At 42.9% G+C, this 18,415-nt stretch overlaps 2 protein-coding genes across 2 annotated transcripts; one reads left to right on the forward strand and one right to left on the reverse strand.

The window, feature by feature from the left end:
- The first annotated feature begins 1,691 nt into the window (after window positions 1-1,691).
- On the forward strand, window positions 1,692-11,483 carry ccdc80 (coiled-coil domain containing 80). Its single transcript, XM_083906580.1, has 10 exons — window positions 1,692-2,620; window positions 2,792-2,989; window positions 3,078-3,616; window positions 4,188-4,541; window positions 5,363-5,519; window positions 6,701-6,837; window positions 7,655-7,806; window positions 8,670-8,773; window positions 9,147-9,230; window positions 10,210-11,483. The coding sequence occupies exons 1-10, from the start codon at window positions 2,002-2,004 to the stop codon at window positions 10,530-10,532; spliced, it is 2,667 nt and encodes an 888-aa protein (XP_083762706.1). The 5' UTR covers window positions 1,692-2,001; the 3' UTR covers window positions 10,533-11,483.
- A 481-nt stretch (window positions 11,484-11,964) lies between these two features.
- slc35a5 (solute carrier family 35 member A5) lies at window positions 11,965-17,760 on the reverse strand. Its single transcript, XM_083907352.1, has 10 exons — window positions 17,684-17,760; window positions 16,603-16,759; window positions 16,391-16,489; window positions 16,161-16,294; window positions 15,483-15,550; window positions 15,196-15,396; window positions 14,907-15,113; window positions 14,694-14,821; window positions 13,573-13,841; window positions 11,965-12,505 (listed from the first exon to the last, which is right to left on the reverse strand). Exons 2-10 carry the CDS (start codon window positions 16,730-16,732, stop codon window positions 12,437-12,439), a joined length of 1,305 nt encoding a protein of 434 aa, XP_083763478.1. The 5' UTR covers window positions 16,733-16,759; window positions 17,684-17,760; the 3' UTR covers window positions 11,965-12,436.
- Between the last annotated feature and the right edge of the window lie 655 nt (window positions 17,761-18,415).

The following is an 18,415-nucleotide window of genomic DNA, read 5'->3' on the forward strand; positions in this document are numbered from 1 at the left end:
GCAACAAGAGTCGGCAAATCAGGGAACGACGGTGAAGAAATAGAGAAAATGTCATGTTTATTTAAACAAAAACTACGTCATGTTTTTGTTTTCTCTGCTTCTTAATCCTCTGGATTATCTGTGGTTACGGTCACTGGAAAAAAACTCAAACTAAATCTAACTTCAGTTATGAGACGTAATTCAAATTAAAAGTTTTAATTTAGCACATTTCATTAATTTGTTTAATTTAAGTTTTTCCAAGTTATTTCACTTTTTATCAGCTTGTTTTATTCAGACTTTAGCATCATGTGCTAATTATTTAAGTGTTAATCGACTTATTTCCTTAAGTCATTCAAACTTAAATTATTAAGTTTAAGTTTTATGAAGACAATTTGTTTACGTTTGACTGAAAAAAATCATTTTAAAACTTCAAATCTTTAATTGGTAACAGCTCAACAAATTAAGCTAATTCAAACTAAACTTAACAAGTTACATGAAGAAAAATAGCTTTTTCTTTTACAACATAATTTATGAACTTTAAGTGAAAATTTGGCAACTAAACGTAATTTTTTATTTTTCTCAATTCTGAGATTAAGAATGTGGAGATTAACTCTGACATTAAGTAGAATTCTGACTTCAATCTCAGGATAAAGGCCACATGTGATCATTAATATTGAAAACACACAATTTGGAAAAAAGACAGATTCAGAATTCTGAGATTAAATTCTGACATTAATCTCTGAATCTGAATATTCTGAGATTATAGTCAAATCTCAATATAATTACTTTTTGTCCACTCAGAATTGTGATTTCAATTTCAGAATTTTTTGGGAAAAAAAACTTTCTGAGCATGTTGAGATAAATCCTGAGATTAATCTCAGAATTCAGAGGGAATTCTGGGATCAATTTTAGAAGTAACAGCTAAACAAATTAAGTTAATTCAAACTAAACTTAACAAGTCATATGAAGAAAATTAGCTTTTTCTTTTTTACGACATAATTTGTGAACTTTAAGTGAATTTTCTTTCTTAATTCTAACTAAAAGTATTTTTTTATTATTATTTTTGTCACTGTTTCCTCAAAACTTCCAGATGTTTTTATAAATACACAATAATTTCAGGCCTTTTTCGTGATTTGTGTGAGATCAGGAGAGAACATGACGGTGGTCAGGAGGAGGAGGAGGAGGAGGAGGAGCCAGGGAGGAGGGTGTGTCTATTTGTGGGCGTGTCTGTGAACTTGACACTGAGCGTGATTGTGGTCATTCAGATTCCCGGCAGTGAAGCGAGGTTTGCAGGAGGCAGCAAAAGTTTAATCTGTTATTTATTTATTTATTTATTTAAAAGTAGTTTCACTGAACCACAGTCATGTTCTGCTCCTGAGGAAACAGATCCTGAGAGGAGGAGGAGGAGGAGGAGGAGGAGGAGGAGCAGCAGGAGGAGGAGGAGGAGGAGGAGGAGGAGGAGGAGCATTAGACTCACTGTGAGCTGACAGACTGTCAGACCCCGGGCAGCAGGTCCTGGAGTCCGGAGGCTGAGGATCGTGTGCGGACATTTCTGGGAAAAGCTCCAGCGCTGCAGAGTTTTGCCAAAGAGGAACCTGAAGAACCTGAAGAAGAAGAAGAAGAAGAAGAAGAAGAAGATCAGAATCTGCTCAGGTTTCAGTCTCACTCACATTCCAGGAGTTTTCCTCTTCTTCTTCTTTGTGTGTGTGTGCACGCTCACAGTTTTGTTGGGAATAAAACAAAAATCTCTGAGGATTATGAGGAGGGCTCTCGTTGTTGTTGTGTGGAGATGTGAAACCTTCAGAGATGATCTTCAGTCTCCTGGGATTTAACCTTCTGTTGAGTTCTGGATCTAACCCTGGTTTTAAAGAGGATTTCCTGAGCAGGAGAAAATGCTCTGAAGCTTCATCCTCATCTGGAATTAACTTTTGATTGATTGATTGAGCTCAAATGCGCTAAATCCACGCTCAGATCCTCTGGATCTTCTGGATCTTCTGTCTTTGTCCTGTTCCTCTCAGCAGAATGAAGCCCTTTGTTGTGTGTGTGCTCTTCATAAGCGTCCTGACGTGGACGGCGGACGCGGACAAACCCATGCGACTGCACCGACGCGCAAGGCTAGGACCTTTGGACAAAGACCGCGTCTCAAGACGGGTGCGACCCGGGTTCGGTTCCGCCATCGCGGTGCACAGTAGTCCCGGTAAGGACGCGGATGTACAGGCCGACGAGAGCGTTCCACGGGGTCAGGGCCCGGTGCCCGGCAGACGGATGGCCAGACGACCTGGGTTCCCCGTCCTGCAGCAGGACGAGGGAACGCCAGCCGGACCCAGAGCCAGGGTGAGCCGGATGCCCAGCAGCGCCGGCTCCCCGAACCTGCTGGCCACTTTTGCGGGGAAGAACCGGGTGCTGGTGATCTCGGCGCCTCACGACTCGGACGGGTACTACCGCCTCATGATGACGCTCCTCAAACCGGACGTGTACTGCGAGCTCGCCGAGAGACACGTCCACCAGATCGTGATGTTTCACCAGGAGGGCGAGATGGGCGGCAAGGTGAGGAGGATCACCGCGGAGGGCAAGGTGATGGAGGAGCCGCTGGACACAGCGCTCATCCCCAGACTCATGAGCTTCCTCAAACTGGAGAAAGGTAAGAAGTTCCGGGTTCTTGAAGGACGTGATGTTCCTCGGGTGACGAGGAACCGTGTCCATCCTGAGCTACTTGTAGGACATCACTCAAAAGCTCAGGATGGTCCAGATTCCTGGTCATAGAACCAACCTCTGTCCTAACCCTGATAATCCAAGTTCTCATGACCTTCAGGGAAATTTGGCATGGTGCTGCTGAGGAAGACCCTGCAGGTGGAGGAGAGGTATCCTTACCCCGTGAGGCTGGAGGCCGTGTACGAGGTCATCGACCAGTCGCCCATGAGGAGGCTGGAGAAGCTGCGGCAGAAGGGCTTCGTCCAGAAGTGCAAAGGAGCGGGAGTGGAAGGTCAAGTGGAGGAGGGGACGCTCGCAGGTGAGAAGGTTTTCCTTTTGCTAGTCTGCCCTCTAGTGGATAAACATTGAAATTCCTAGCTAATGTTTTGTTGTATTTGTGTCTGTAGAAACACCCGTACAACGAAAACCAGGGAAGAAGATCCCACGAAAGCCCACGCCTTCAACGACCACAACAACAACCACGACAACTACACGTCCAACCACGACAACCCGACCCACCACCACCACGACCAGAGCTACGACAACAACAAAAGCTACGACAACAACAACCAAAGCGACCACAACAACAACCAAAGCGACCACAACAACAACCAAAGCTACGACAACAACAACAAAAGCTACAACCACCACCACCAGACCCACCACTACCAGAAGAACCACCACCACCACGACAAGGAGACCCACCACCACCACCACGACCACCACCCAGAGACCAACCAGAGCCCACACCACAGCCGCCTGGCTCCCAGTCCCCAGAACCACCGTGGATCCGTACCACGACAGCAGCCACAGAGAGAGGGAACGTTCCCCGGCCAGAACCACGCCGGCCGGAGACAACCGCACCAACAAGGACAACAGCCGCAAGCTAGCTCCTGCTAAACCCTCCAAGGTCAAGCCGACCAAGAAGAAGAGCGGAGCAGAGAAGGTAAATCGGACTCACCGAGAAGACGAGAGCTGTTTCTCAATTCTCTGTGTCCGTTTTCTTTTCCCCTCACAATTCTGAGATTAAGATTATGGAGATTAAATCTGAGATTAAGCAGAATTCTGACATCAATCCCAGAATTAGGGCCACATGTGATCATTATTATTGAAAACATTTGGAAAAGAGACTGAGATTCAGAATTCTGATATTAAATTCTGACATGAATCTCTTCTGAGACTAATCTGAGATTATAGTCAGATTTCAATATAATAATTTTTTTGTCAGAATTGTGATATTAATCTCAGAATTTAGAGGGTGTCGAGATTAATTCTGGGATTCATTTTAGAAATCAGAGGTTGTTGAGATTAATTCTGAGATTAACTTTAGAATTTGGACAGTGTTGAGATGAATTCTGAGATTAATGTTAGAAATCGGAGTGTGTTGAGATTAATTCTGAGATTAATGTTAGAATTTGGAGGTTGTTGAGATGAATTCTCTGTGACTAAAACATCACTTTTTACTCCTTTATTCTCTTGGGATTAACCGACTTTACGTTACGTTTTAATCCGCGCAGGTGTTAAATAACGAGTACGAGGACCGGTACGAGCCGAGCAGGCCGACGGTGGTCGACCCCGAGGGGACGGAGGTCGTCCCTGACACCAGTCCCACCAAGAAGGTCAAGGTCAAGCAGAACAAGCCGGACAAGAAGAAGAAGAAGGCGGAGAAGGCCGTGAAAAAAGCCGAGAGGAGAGGGAAGGCCGGGAAGGAGGGGAAGAACGGAGCCAAGAAAAACGTCAAGAAGCCGCTCAAGTATCCGGAAACAGAGGAGTTCACCAAACCCACCAAGAGGCCGACGACGCCTCCTCCTCCTCCAAAGGGATCCCTGGAATCTTTCCTGGATTATTTTGAGAACAGGAGGCGGCTGCTGGTGAGGGCATGACATCACGCTTACCATCGCTCTGGTTCGGTTACGAGGAACAGTTAGATGAGAGCATTGGCAATGTTCCAGGCATCTCATTTAGCTCCTAGGAAAACAGCGAATAAACACCATTTCCAGTTTTATGCTAAGCTACATGAGATCAATGGTAATACTCCGATACGTCTGCTCAGTGTGAGACTCCAGCCAATTAGCAATTAGCATAAAACCAGGAACATTTTTAAATGAGATCATTGGTAATGCTCTTAATATACGTAAGGCTATCGCTAGTTAGCTTAGCGTAGCATATAACTGGAACGAGTATAATTTATTGGGTTTTTTGGTAGTAGTGAGATGATTTCATTTGTCATATGCTCACATGTGAAAGGCTACAGCTAGTTAGCATAGGTTAGCAGGGCTGTTATTATTATAATCAGGCGTTTTTTTTGCTCAGAGTTAAATGAATATATTTCTCATATATGTGACGCCACAGCTAGGTAGCGTAGCTTAGCATCAAACTGGAAACTTCTTTCTAGCTAAGCGTTTACAGCCAATTAGCCTAATTTAGCATGTATTATGCACATATATACACATATACGTATATATATTTTTAGATTGACGTGAGCTTTGAAGCAGCAGAATTCTGGACTTTACTGTGGTTTTCGTTATAATAATCAGTGTTTGTGATGAAAATCTGAGCAGCTGTGAGCTCCAGCTTCTCCTGCAGGTCAATGCAAACATCACCTCTGCACCTCACTGTGTGTATACGTGTGTGTGTGTATGTATACATGTGTGTGTATATGTGTGTTTAACCTGTGTGTGTGTGTCTGCAGCTGGTGACGTCTCTCAGTGAGGAGGACAGGATGTACGCTCAGCAGAGGGACGAGTATCTGGAGTCTGTGTGTGAAATGGCCATCAGGAAAGTGTCCATCATCACCATCTTTGGCTCGCTCACCAACTCCACCATGAAGATCGACCACTACCAACTGGGTGAGTGAGATGAGATGAGAGGGTTGAGAAGGTGTTGGTTTGTGGCTCACAGAGTCTGTAAAACAAGGAAAAAAGTCATGTAAAACCAGTGATTTTAGCTCACAGGGACACAGGAGCTGCTGGTCTACTGCTGCCTCGTGTGGTCACTTTGTGTCACTGAATTCAATCAGAACAAAGGATTTTTAAAGCCGAATTTTCCAAAATATGACATTGTAAGTTAGTGATGGAGGCAGCAGTGGATCAACAACTCCTGTGAACTCCTGTGTCTCTTTGATGTTAAAATCACTGGTTTACTCTATGGGGTTTGGTGTGGGAGAGTGAGTGGTTTTATGAAACAACACACACAGACTTGGTAGTGAACGTTATTTTACGCAGGTGTAGAGTTTATTTGGGAGTTTTTTGTTTGTCTTCCTGCCACGTCCTGTCCTCTGTCCTGGTTTCACCGTCCTCCCTCGGCCAAAGCCACAGGAAGACAGATGTTTGAAGACACACTCTGACTTCTGCTTCTTCTTCTTCTTCGTCATCATCACTTTTTCAAATTTGGCACAAACGTTCACTTGGACTCAAGGATGAAGTCAGTGTATGTGTGTGTGTGTGTGTGTGTGTACAGAGGGAGTGGTAATTAAAGGTTTTCTCTCTCTGGCTGGTGTATAAATGTCAGCTACAGTAAACGTCGTCGTCGTCACGTCACGTTCGAATAAAAGCTGCTCTTTGTGTGTGTTTTTATTCTGCTCTTGGCTGCACAGTCCGTCTTAAAGCTGTAGTCCAGGGTTTATTTTTGACACAAATAAAACACTGATGTCAACATGTGTGTGTGGAGACAGCGTTCTCACTCTCCCTGCACCAAAGTCCATAGAGAAAACCAGTGATTTTAACATAACAGAGACACAGGAGTTCACAGGAGTTGTTGATCCACTGCTGCCTCCACCACTAACTTATAATGACTTATTTTAATGAATTCGGCTTTTAAAATATTTAATTTAGACTTAAATCGGTGACACAAAGTGACCACACAAGGCAGCAGAGGACCAGCAGCTCCTGTGTCCTCCGTGAGCTAAAATCACTGATTCTCTCTATGGGGTTTGGTGTGGGAGAGTGAGTGGTTTACAGACTTCACTTATTTATATATATATATATATATTCAAAGTAATACTCACAGAATGTGACCTCTGTGTCTGCAGAGAACGACAAAGCGATGAAGGGTCTCCGTCAGGAGGACCTGGTGAACCAGGACCTGATCACGGAGCTGAGGAAAGAGTTCAGCATGACGCACGACGACTTCTACATGGTCCTCACCGACACCGACATGAAAGTCAAGGTAACCGACGCGTCCCGGACCACTTCCTGGACCACTTCCTGTCAGGATATACTGATATTAAATACACAGAAATGTAATATGTGGACAAAAGAGACGTTGATTAATGGAGAACAGAGAATAATCATAATGATGTGTGTGTGTGTGAGTTCTTGTACTTGTGGCATACTGAGGACCAGTGAGGGGTTTTTAACCAACAAAGTGAGGTCATTTTTACGAAGTGAGGACATTTTGGCCGGTCCTCACTTTGTTTTCATTAAGATCACTTCCTTAGGTTGTAAACATGCTATACTCTGTTTTTAAACAGTGGCCCTGGTGTTTCACACACTTTTTGCTCTGGGGCTCCACCTGCAGACATTTTATGGTACTGCACCCAGTAGTTCTTTATAGATGTCATTCATGATGGCGATATTTGTAATCGTGTTGATTTATAAAGCGGAAATGCTGGTCCTCACTTTGTCAGCACTTTTACCAGGTCCTCAGTATGCAGCAAGTACAAGAATGTGTGTGTTTGTGTGTGTGTGTGTGTGTGGACACTTTGGTCAAAGACCTCAGTGTTCTCGTCTCTGCAGAGGGCGGGACTCTCAGGGGGCGTGACAGGACTCTCAGGGGGCGTGGCCAAGAGACAGACGTGAGACGAGGGACAGATTCAGGAAAAACAACTTTACATTTAAATAGTTCCCGAGAAGCCGATTGTCGTTCTGACCTCTGAAAATACAACGGCAAAAAGAACAGAAGTGAAAACGAGGGAGAAAATAATAATAATTGCGTTAAAAACTTTCGCTTTTTCTGTTTGTTTGTTTGTTTGTTTGTTTGCTAGCAATCGTACGAAGTCCCGATCGCGATGAAGGCCGTCTTCGACTACGTGGACACGTTCTCGTCTCGGATCAGAGAGATGGAGCAGCAGAAGAGAGACGGCGTCGTCTGTAAGAAGGAGGACAAACCGCGATCGCTGGAGAACTTCCTGTCCAGGTGTCACATGAGGGGGCGGGGCCAAATGTTATTATCAGAATTGTATTTATTTAATTATTTAAAACTTAAGTAGGTTTGAGGAATCTGAGCTTGTTTAAAGTTCAGATGTAAATGGAACACAGCAAAAGATTCAAAAAGACGTTTAAAAAGACATAAAAACTAGCGCATCGGACTGATTTTAAGGGATTTATGAGGTAGATGCTACAAACACCACGGTACGATTTTATCACAATTTGCGAGTCGCGATGTTTAAGTCACGATATTCAAGTTGTGATATTTAAGTTGCAACGTTTAAGTTGCGATATTTAAGTCATGATGTTTAAGTTGCGATATTTAAGTCAACACTTAAGTTGCGATATTTAAGTCATGACATTTAAGTTGTGATATTTAAGTTGCGATATTTAAGTCATGATATTTTAGTCGCGATATTTAAGTCACGATATTTAAGTCGCAATATTGAAGTTGCAATATTTAAGTTGCGATATTTAAATCATGATAATTAAGTCGCGATATTTAAGTTGCGATATTTAAATCATGATATTTAGGTCGCGATATTTAAGTTGCCATATTTAAGTCATGATATTTCAGTTGTGATATTCAAGTCACGAAATTTAACTTGCGATATTTAAGTCACGACATTTAACTTGCGATATTTAAGTCACGACATTTAACTTGCGACATTTAAGTCACAACATTTAACTTGCGATATTTAAGTCACGACATTTAACTTGCGATATTTAAGTCATGATATTCCAGTTGCGATATTTAAGTCACGACATTTAACTTGCGACATTTAAGTCACGACATTTAAGTCGCGATGTTTCAGCCACGACATTTAAGTCTGAACGTTTCTGTGGTTGCAGGTTCCGATGGAGGCGTCGCCTGTTCATTATCTCCGCCCCCAACGACGAGGAGTGGGCCTATCAGCAGCAGCTCTACGGCCTGAGCAGCCAGGCCTGTAATATGGGTAAAGTCACATGACGTCACACATTTTTAAATTTGACATGGCTTTTCGTTAGTGTTTAATCACGATTTAATGTCAGATTAAATCAGATTTAATCATTTAAAATGTAAATAGTTCAGATTAGATTTTGTGTTCTGTGTTTTTCTCTATATGACTGGGTCACATGACTCAGACGAAGCTCTTGTTTTGTTTCCCCCTCATGTTGTTGTTGTTGGCTGATGAATCTGCTGACTGCAGAGGATTCATCCCGTCATTCTCAGCCACAGCAACCACAGACCATCATTTCTTAAACGACAAACAGCTGATCACAATCATTCACACACTCGCATGTTTGTTTGTTTGTTTCACCTCCTCCGCTGTTGCCACGACGACGCAGGACTGAGACACATCGCCATCCTGAAGCTCGTCGGCACGGAGACACTGGATATGGGCGGAGTCTTGGAGCTCTATCCAATCAATGGTGAGAACTTTTTTATTCATTTATTTATTTATTTTGAACACGTGGAAAAATCTGCTCTCACTCTGAACACCATGGCAAACGGCGACAAAGCAACTTCAAATGAGGCTGAAAAACAGATAAAATCTCAGTCATATTTAGTGTAAGATATCTTAATGATGCGTTTAGGACTTTATGTTGACATTTTGAGACTTTTATGACTGTAAACATGAGACTTTTTCACTTCGAAAATCAGCTCACTCTCCCACACCAAAGCCCATAGAGAAAACCAGTGATTTTAACATCACAGAGACACAGGAGTTCACAGGAGTTGTTGATCCACTGCTGCCTCCATCACTAACTTACAATGACTGATTTTGTTAATTCGGCTTTTGAAATATTTAATTTAGACTTAAACCAGTGACACAAAGTGACCACACGAGGCAGCAGTAGACCAGCAGCTCCTGTGTCCACCGTGAGCTAAAATCACTGATTTTCTCTATGGAGTTTGGTGCAGAGGATTACAAAGCAACACAAAGCTCAGTTTCTGGTCATAAAATCATGTATAAAAGTGAGTCAAAGGGGTTCACTTGTTCTAAAGATATTGTAGATGAATGTTTGTTAATTATTTGTAAAAAAATATATATAAATAAAAATCACACCAAACCCCATAGAGAAAAGTAGTGATTTTAGCTCACAGGGACACAGGAGCTGCTGGTCTGCTGCTGCCTCGTGTGGTCACTTTGTGTCACTATAGTACATCCAAATGAATTGACTAAAATAATACATTTGAAGTTAGTGATGGAGGCAGCAGTGGATCAACAACTCCTGTGAACTCCTGTGTGCTGTGATGTTAAAATCACTGGTTTTCTCTATGGGGTTTGGTGTGGGAGAGTGAGTGGTTTCCAAACTTAAATTTACTATGAGATAAAGATGTAAACATGTTCTGTAGATGTCGTAGTTGTGTCTCAAATACCTGCTTCCTCCTCTGGTTTTATTCCAGGCAGTGCCACCGTGGATCGCGAGGGTCTGTCGGCGACGCTGGTGAAGGACATGAGGAACTACTTCCAGATCAGCCCCGAGTACTTCTCCATGCTGCTGGTGGGGAAGGACGGCAACGTCAAGTCGTGGTACCCGTCGCCCATGTGGTCCATGGCCATCATCTACGACCTGGTGGACTCCATGCAGCTGCGCAGGCAGGAGATGGCCATACAGCAGTCGCTGGGCATGCGCTGCCCCGAGGACGAGTACGGCGGCTACGGCTACCACCAACACGGCTACGAGCACGGCTACCAGGAGGGCTACCACCAGGGCTACGGCTACTAACTGGTGTGTGTGTGTGTGTGTGAAAGGAGTCCTTTATCGTTTGCTAGCACTTAGTGGAAGCTTCGCGACTGACTGATGCTTTCACGCGTTCATACGGCGCGAAATATGCTGTAATTCCAATCACTTTAAAGGGCCGGTTTTTGGATTATGTTTAAGTGGGTTTGTATGAGGTAACAGAAGGAAAGTGACACTGATTTTAGCCACTTAAAGGTCCACTATGTCACATTTACAAGGGTTTAATGGCAGAAAATATACAAAAAACATAAGCCTTTTATACGAGGAATATCACTTACTGCAGCTTTAACATGAGACTCACCGGATTAAAATCTATAGCAGTTTACTTTAAGAGTGTGTTCATGCTTTTACTGAGCCGTTTAATCATCTCTTTCAACAGGAAACTGATGTTTAGGACACTTTATAAAATCGCTCATTCTCCCTGCACCAAACCCCATAGAGAAAACCAGTGATTTTAACATCACAGCACACAGGAGTTCACAGTTGTTGTTGATCCACTGCTGGATCCCGTCAGACAACGTCGTTTAAAATGTTGATAAAGTGATAAAAACATGTTCTAAAGATATCGTCGACCTAAAGCGCCTCATAAATCCTGAACTGTCCCTTTAAGTGGCTTTAATCACGGTCGCTCGGTGATGACGTGGACGAGCCTGGACGTTCAGGGATCGGATGTTTACTTCCTGTTTTGCACGTTGTTGTTGTTGTTGTTGTTTTTTTTTAATGTTTTATTTCTGTAAATCTTCCAGGTCAAACTCAACATAATCCTACTCCACGTTCAGGCACAGACTTTTATTTTGTAGAGAACAGGCTGAAATTGGACAGTTATCAACCATTATTATTATTGTTGTTGTTTTATTTTGAAGGGGGAAAAAAGCTGTCATATTATTTTGTAAAGTTTCCATTGCTATAACTATTATTTATACTCTTTATTTTTTTTGTCCCAGTATGGAAATAAACGTTTGTTTGCTGCCACGCATGGTCTCTGAATTGTTTGCCGTGTAGCAACAGCTCCCCCTTGTGGTCAAATAAGGGTATATACTCACCAGTTCATGCTCTATTTTGAACATTACAGGATGTTGATTTGCATATTTCTTGACATAAACACATTCATTTCGATGTAAAGTAACTTTCTCATGTGTGAATATATGAAGTTAAAGTAAAGTAAAGATATTTTTTTTTCTTTTTGACTTTAAATAAAAGCTAAATTCATCTTAAATATGTACAAAAACACTATTTTGTCCATATACTTTACCTCTTTCTTCACTTCACTTCTCTTCAGTATAACTTTAATTTCCTCTCTTGTTATTCACTGTTATTTAAAAAGAAGAAATATATACATTCATTCATTTATTTATTTACAGTTTTATCTTTAAAAAACAAACAAACAAACAAACATTCACACATGTTTTTATGGCACAAAACAATCCATGAATCCACGATTGAAATGTTTAAGGTGCTTTGATGAATTCACATTTTGGAGGTCAATAATGAAAAATTCATGGTCCTGGGTTCAGACTGCATGGATTCATTATTATTATTATTCTAATCACCTCCTTCACTTAAATCTTAGAATTCTGGAGTAAACACCAGCGACATTTACAAAAATAAGAGTCTGAAATTCACCTGCGTTCAAAGAGCTGCGCCTTCAACAGGAAGTGACACCGAGGCTCCTCCCACTGGACCCATGACGGCAGCTACACACACACACACACACACACACACAAACAAACAGCAGCCTTCAGAGTGAGACAGGAGTCATCGCTGGACTCCGTCAGACTCCATTTGTCCACCGATCGTCCCGTACAGGACACAGTGGACAGAGTGGACATGTAACATGAGGACGTTCAGTTCAGAGAGGACGCTCGTCCTCCGTCCTCCGTCCTCCGTCCCTACAGAGACTCTTCCTCGGACTCGCTGTCCGAGTTCGGCTTCGTCAGCAGCTCCAGCTCCTCGCCGTCCTGCAACAACACGACATCATCGTGTTTATGATGTCGTAATAACATGTTCACGTCTTTATCTCACTGATAAACAGACTTTTCCCTGTGTAAACTGAGCTTTGTAAACCACTCACTCTCCCACACCAAACCCCATAGAGAAAACAAGTGATTTTAGCTCACAGGACACACAGGAGTTGCTGGTCTACTGCTGCCTCGTGTGGTCACTTTGTGTCACTAAAGTAAGTTGAAATTAAGCCGAATTCATTTAAATAAGTCATTATAAGTTAGTGATGGAGGCAGCAGTGGATCAATAACTCCTGTGAACTCCTGTGTCTCTGTGATGTTAAAATCACTGGTTTTCTCTATGGGGTTTGGTGTGGGAGAGTGAGTGGGTTACAAAGAAGGACATTTATATGCTAACGTGCTAATATGGTATTAAAAATAATGCCGAATGATAGTATAAATAATTGGGCATGGATGCTTACATTAGCAGCTAGCACCAGAGGTGACACAGCAGCTCCTGTGTCCCTGTGATGTTAAAATCACTGATTTTCTCTATGGGGTTTGGTGTGGTGAGAGTGAGTGGTTTACAAACTTGAGTTTCCTGTTGTTAAAGTCTGTCTAACAGTGAAATAAAGACGCGAAAGTGTTCTTTAGACGTCGAAGACTTAAAAACCGACGTAGATTTTATTAGATGATTCTTTTGTTAAGTGGCTAAAATCAGTTTTTCTTCACTCGGTAGAACCCTGCACCAAAGCCCATAGAGAAAACAGATGATTTTAACATCACAGAGACACAGGAGTTCACTGGAGTTGTTGATCCACTGCTGCCTCCATCACTAACTTATAATGTCTTATTTTAGTCAATTCGGCTTTTGAAAATCTTCATTCAAATTGACCTCAGTGACACAAAGTGACCACACGAGGCAGCAGTAGACCAGCAGCTCCTGTCCCTGTGAGCTAAAATCACTGATTTTCTCTTTGGGGTTTGGTGTGGTTTAAAAACAGTGAAATAAAGACGTGAACATGTTCTTACGATATCATAGACTTAAACTGACATATATTTTATTTGTGTGTGTGTCCTCTCACCCCTCTGGAGCGCTCAAACACCTCCACGTTGATGACCCTCAGCTTCTCCTGCTGCAGACTGTACTCGGGGTCCTTGGGTCGGCTGGCGTTGTAGATGAAGATGGCCAGCAGGACGACGGGCGCCTGCAGGAAGAAGTCCAGCGAGGGCCGGAAGTCGAAGAGGAAGTAGGAGAGCGCGGCGACGAGGACGGTGGTCAGCTGACCCGTCAGCACGTGGAACATGTTGTCTCTGAACTTCAGGATGAACGCCACAGACAGACCCAGAGCGGCTGGAATAAGAGCGATAAACTTTAATTAAACCGCAAATCAACAGGAAGTCAGCCATCTTGGATTTGGCATACATCTTGTTATTATTATTTTTAGCTCCACGGAAACTCGAATTCAGGCGCCTATGGAGCGGGCGGAAATTAAGCTGCGCTGAAATTCGCTGGGAACACCGTGCGGGCCGAGGCGAACAAAAAATCCTCTGGACACAATGACCGCAAATCAACAGGAAGTCAGCCATCTTGGATCTGGCGTATATCTTGTTATAATTATTTTTAGCATCACGGGAACTCGATTTTGAAGCCGCTAAACGTGCGTAAAAAAACGGACGAAAATCGCCACGCACATCAGAACTGGCGACAAATTCGATAAAATGAGGGACTTGCGAAAAACCAATGCAAAATGGCTCAGTGGCGCCCCCACAGGTCAGGCGCCTATGGACCGGGTAGAAATTTAATTGCTCCGAATTTCACAAAATTTGGTGGAAAAACCGCGCGGCCCGAGACGAACAAAAATCCTCTTGACACCATGACCGCAAATCAACAGGAAGTCAGCCATCTTGGATTTGGCGTACATTTTGGCGTTTCGTAACTGAGCTTGCTCGTCTGACGGCGTTTATCCTCGGAAGATGAAAAAACGTGTCAAATTGTACGAGGCCCATCCAAGATCAAATGTCACCAGAATGTTTCGCAGATTCAAAAGGGGCGTGGCCACAGCAGCCATCGGAATTTTGGCGAATTTGATGACTCTTTCTACTCATATTTCATACTATTAAATTGTTATTAGAAGCTTATTTTGTTGCTTTTTGCATTGTTTTATAGCTGTGGGATTAATAATCTAATCTAAAGATGACTCACCAGTGACCAGAACCAGAGCCAGAGAGAAGACGTTGTGTCCGTGCAGGAGGCCGCAGTGAGCCGTGAGGCCTCGAGCCTCGCTGCCGAGGCCCAGCGTCAGAGCGTTAAAGACCACGCCGAAGCCGTATCTATGGCAACCAGGAGGAGGAGGGGTTACACAGAGACACAAAGAGAGTGTGTGTGTGCGTGTGTGTGCGTGTGTGTGTGTCTTACAGTTTACTGTTCTGGATGAAGATGCTCTCCGTCAGCTGCTCGCCCTCTTTGAGGATCTTCTCGTTGTAGATGTTGGCCATGGACGCCACGAGGCACTGGAGGAGGATCAGAGCGTAGCCCACGCCGAAGGAGCGCAGCTTGCCCGCGACGCTCTCGCTCCAGGCGTGGACGGACGCGGACGACGACGACGACCACGACCACGGCTCGCTGACGAGACAGAGTCAGCGCGAAATGAATATTTAAATCGGATTATTTCAGTGAAAGCATCAGCGCCGTCGCGTGGCGTCACCTGCTGCTGTTCCTCATCTGCTCCAGCAGCTGAGTGTAGAGGACACACGAGTTGGACGGCGAGGACAGAGGGTTGAGGTGGACGCGGTGGACGGCAGCGCTGGCGGTGGCGTTCTGGCTGCTCCCCGATCCCGTCGTCAGGGACGCGATGGACAGGAAGAGGACCAGCAACGCTGCCCACTGCACCCAGGACAGACGCCGCCTGCAGGTCAAGACCAGAACATTTATAATTTAATCTCATCCTGTGGATTAAAATAATCCATAATAACGATGCGTAAGGTCACTTACTTCAACACGACTCTGAAGAGCACGGCCGTCGTGAGGATGACAAAGTTAGAGAACAACACCGCCATCGCCTGGAGAGAAGAGGAATTACAGGAGCAGTTTAAGTCTAAGATCTCTTTAAGAACATGTTCACGTCTTTATCTTCACTGTGAGACAGACTTTAACAACAGGAAACTCAAGTTTGTGGACCACTCACTCTCCCACAAAATCACTGGTTTTCTCTATGGGGTTTGGTGCAGGGAGAGTGAGTGGTTTACAAACTTCAGTTTCCTTTTGGAAAAGTCTGTCTAATGATGAGATCAATTGACAAACAATGTTTTTAAGACATTTAAGAACATACAAATTTGTTTTTTTAACTGAAAACTGAAGTTTGTAAACCACTCACTCTCCCACACCAAACCCCATAGAGAAAATCAGCAATTTTAACATCACAGAACACAGGAGTTCACAGGAGTTGTTGATCCACTGCTGCCTCCATCACTAACCTCAAATGTCTTATTTTGTAAAATTCGGCTTTTAAAATATGTTGCTCAGATTGACCGCAGTGACACAAAGCGGCCACACGAGGCAGCAGTAGACCAGCAGCTCCTGTGTCCCTGTGAGCTTAAAATCACTGGTTTTCTCTATGGGCTTTGGTGTGGGAGAGTGAGTGGTTTACAACACTTCAGGCGTTTTACTCACAGGCTGAATGTAGGTGAGCACAAAGAAGATGATGAGGTTGTCGAGAAAGTAGAGGAAAGCCGGGACGGCCCACTTCAGCGAGCTGAGGAAGGACGAGAGCGAGGAAAAGCCCAGGTCTCTGCAGGATCGTCCCTCTGTCCAAACACACACACACACACACAGCACGAGTTAACACACACACACACACACACCTGAAGGACAACACAACAGCTGCGACACCTGACGCTCACCTCGCACGATGACCCTGAGCGACATCACCAGGCAGAAGAGGAGTTTGACGGCCTCAGCGAACAGATTGACAGACGCGGGCAGGAAGTCGTATTTGTTCTCTGTAAAAAAAAAAGAAAAAAAAAGAGGAAAAACGCGACGTGAGGTGCTTTTTTTTTTAAATGTCCGAAGAGAAATTGTGTTCAATGTTGCGGGGATAAACGTCGCCATTTACCTGCGTTGGCAGAGAACCTGAGCAACAGGATGCGACTGGTTCCCATGGTGACGAAGCCCAGGCCCAGGGCCAGGGTGTAGGCCGACGAGCGCGAGCACAGCGTGGGGCAGGAGCGACAGCAGCGCTGCATGGCTGAGGCCGGGACTGAGGCTCAGAGCTGCAGGGACACCATCGTCAGCACAAACAGTGACATTTTTAAACCGAATCCATTCAAAATACTCCACCAGACGATCTGGATTCAAGTTTAAAGGATGGCAATGAAGGATTATTTTCATAATTAATGAGTATTTCTGTCATTTTCTTAATTAATGACATTTAAGATGCTGAAAAATCACATAAACATTCAAAAATGCACTAGGATTTATTCATGTATTATCAAAATAGTGACACTTAATGATGGACGGAGGTAATCTGTGCATTTGTTGGGACTCAGACGACAGGTGAAGGAGCTAATTCTGACAAAAACGCATTAAATTAACAAAGATTTTATGTTTTTCACACAAATATGTATGTAACTGATGATTCATTTCATCATATGTTTTTGAATTCTGTTGAATCACGTTTTAAAACCTAGTTTTCCTCATCTTTATAATGATCACAAAGACAATTTTCTCCCCTTTAAAAATGGATATTCATATAAATATAAATGTTTTAAACGTCATGTCAATAAAAGTAAAGACAGTCATATATGAGAAGACAATACAAATGTATGGGTTGTACAAGTTAATGTAAATTAAAAATAACGAAATGTGTCTTTAAAAGTTCATCACAGCAACACTGAGTCATTTTAAATGGAGACTGAAGACATAATCCGATTATTACCCAGATTCATCGATAACTGCTGCCTCACAGGTGATTTTAATCTGTGTTTTTGTTCATATTATATCATTTTTTTTACCTTTATTTCATCAGTGTTTACACACGAGCTGTTGACGTGTGTTAGCCGAGTGTTAGCGCAGTTAGCTTCAACAAAGTCCTCCTCCGCTGAAAACAACACGCGTTATCCGTCACGCGTTCGCGTTAACGTAAACGTAAACGTTCAGAGAACGAGTTAAAAGCGTAAAAACGAACGCAGACTCACGTGTTTTTCTCCGTTTTCAGCGACAAAACACCTGAAGCATCCTAATGTTTTTACTGTTACAGCTGCGACAGCTGCTGCGATTGTTCTTCCGGGTTCTTCTGCGCAGGCGCAGTGACGCAGTCTGCTTTCAGGTTTACCGCCTCTGATTGGTGAAAAGTGAGAAAAATAGACAATAAATGTAAATATATTGACGACAAAAATGCAAAATTATGGACAAATACTAACACGAAGAGAGAATTGATAAAAAATTAACATAAAAATCACAAAATATAGCCAAAAATAACTTAAAATTCAATATATTTCACAACATTTCATAATAATTTACAGTAATGACACTTTAAATTCTCAAAATGAACTCAAAATTGCAATAATATAACATACAGATGCAAAATTAACCACTAAATGATCACAAAAATACAAAATTAGCCACTAAATGATCCCAAAAATACAAAATTAACCACTAAACGATAACAAAAATACAAAATTAACCACTAAATGATCACAAAAATACAAAATTAACCACTTAATGGTCACAAAAATACAAAATTAACCATTAAATGGTCACAAAAATACAAAATTAACCACTAAATGATCACAAAAATACAAAATGAACCACTAAATGTTCACAAAAATACAAAATTATGCAATAAATGGTCACAAAAATACTAAATTAACCACTAAATGGTCACAAAAATACAAAATTAACCACTAAATGATCACAAAAATACAAAA

This window comes from Microchirus variegatus, assembly GCF_963457635.1.
Source record: "Microchirus variegatus genome assembly, chromosome: 20".
In the NCBI taxonomy this organism is placed as follows: domain Eukaryota; kingdom Metazoa; phylum Chordata; class Actinopteri; order Pleuronectiformes; family Soleidae; genus Microchirus; species Microchirus variegatus.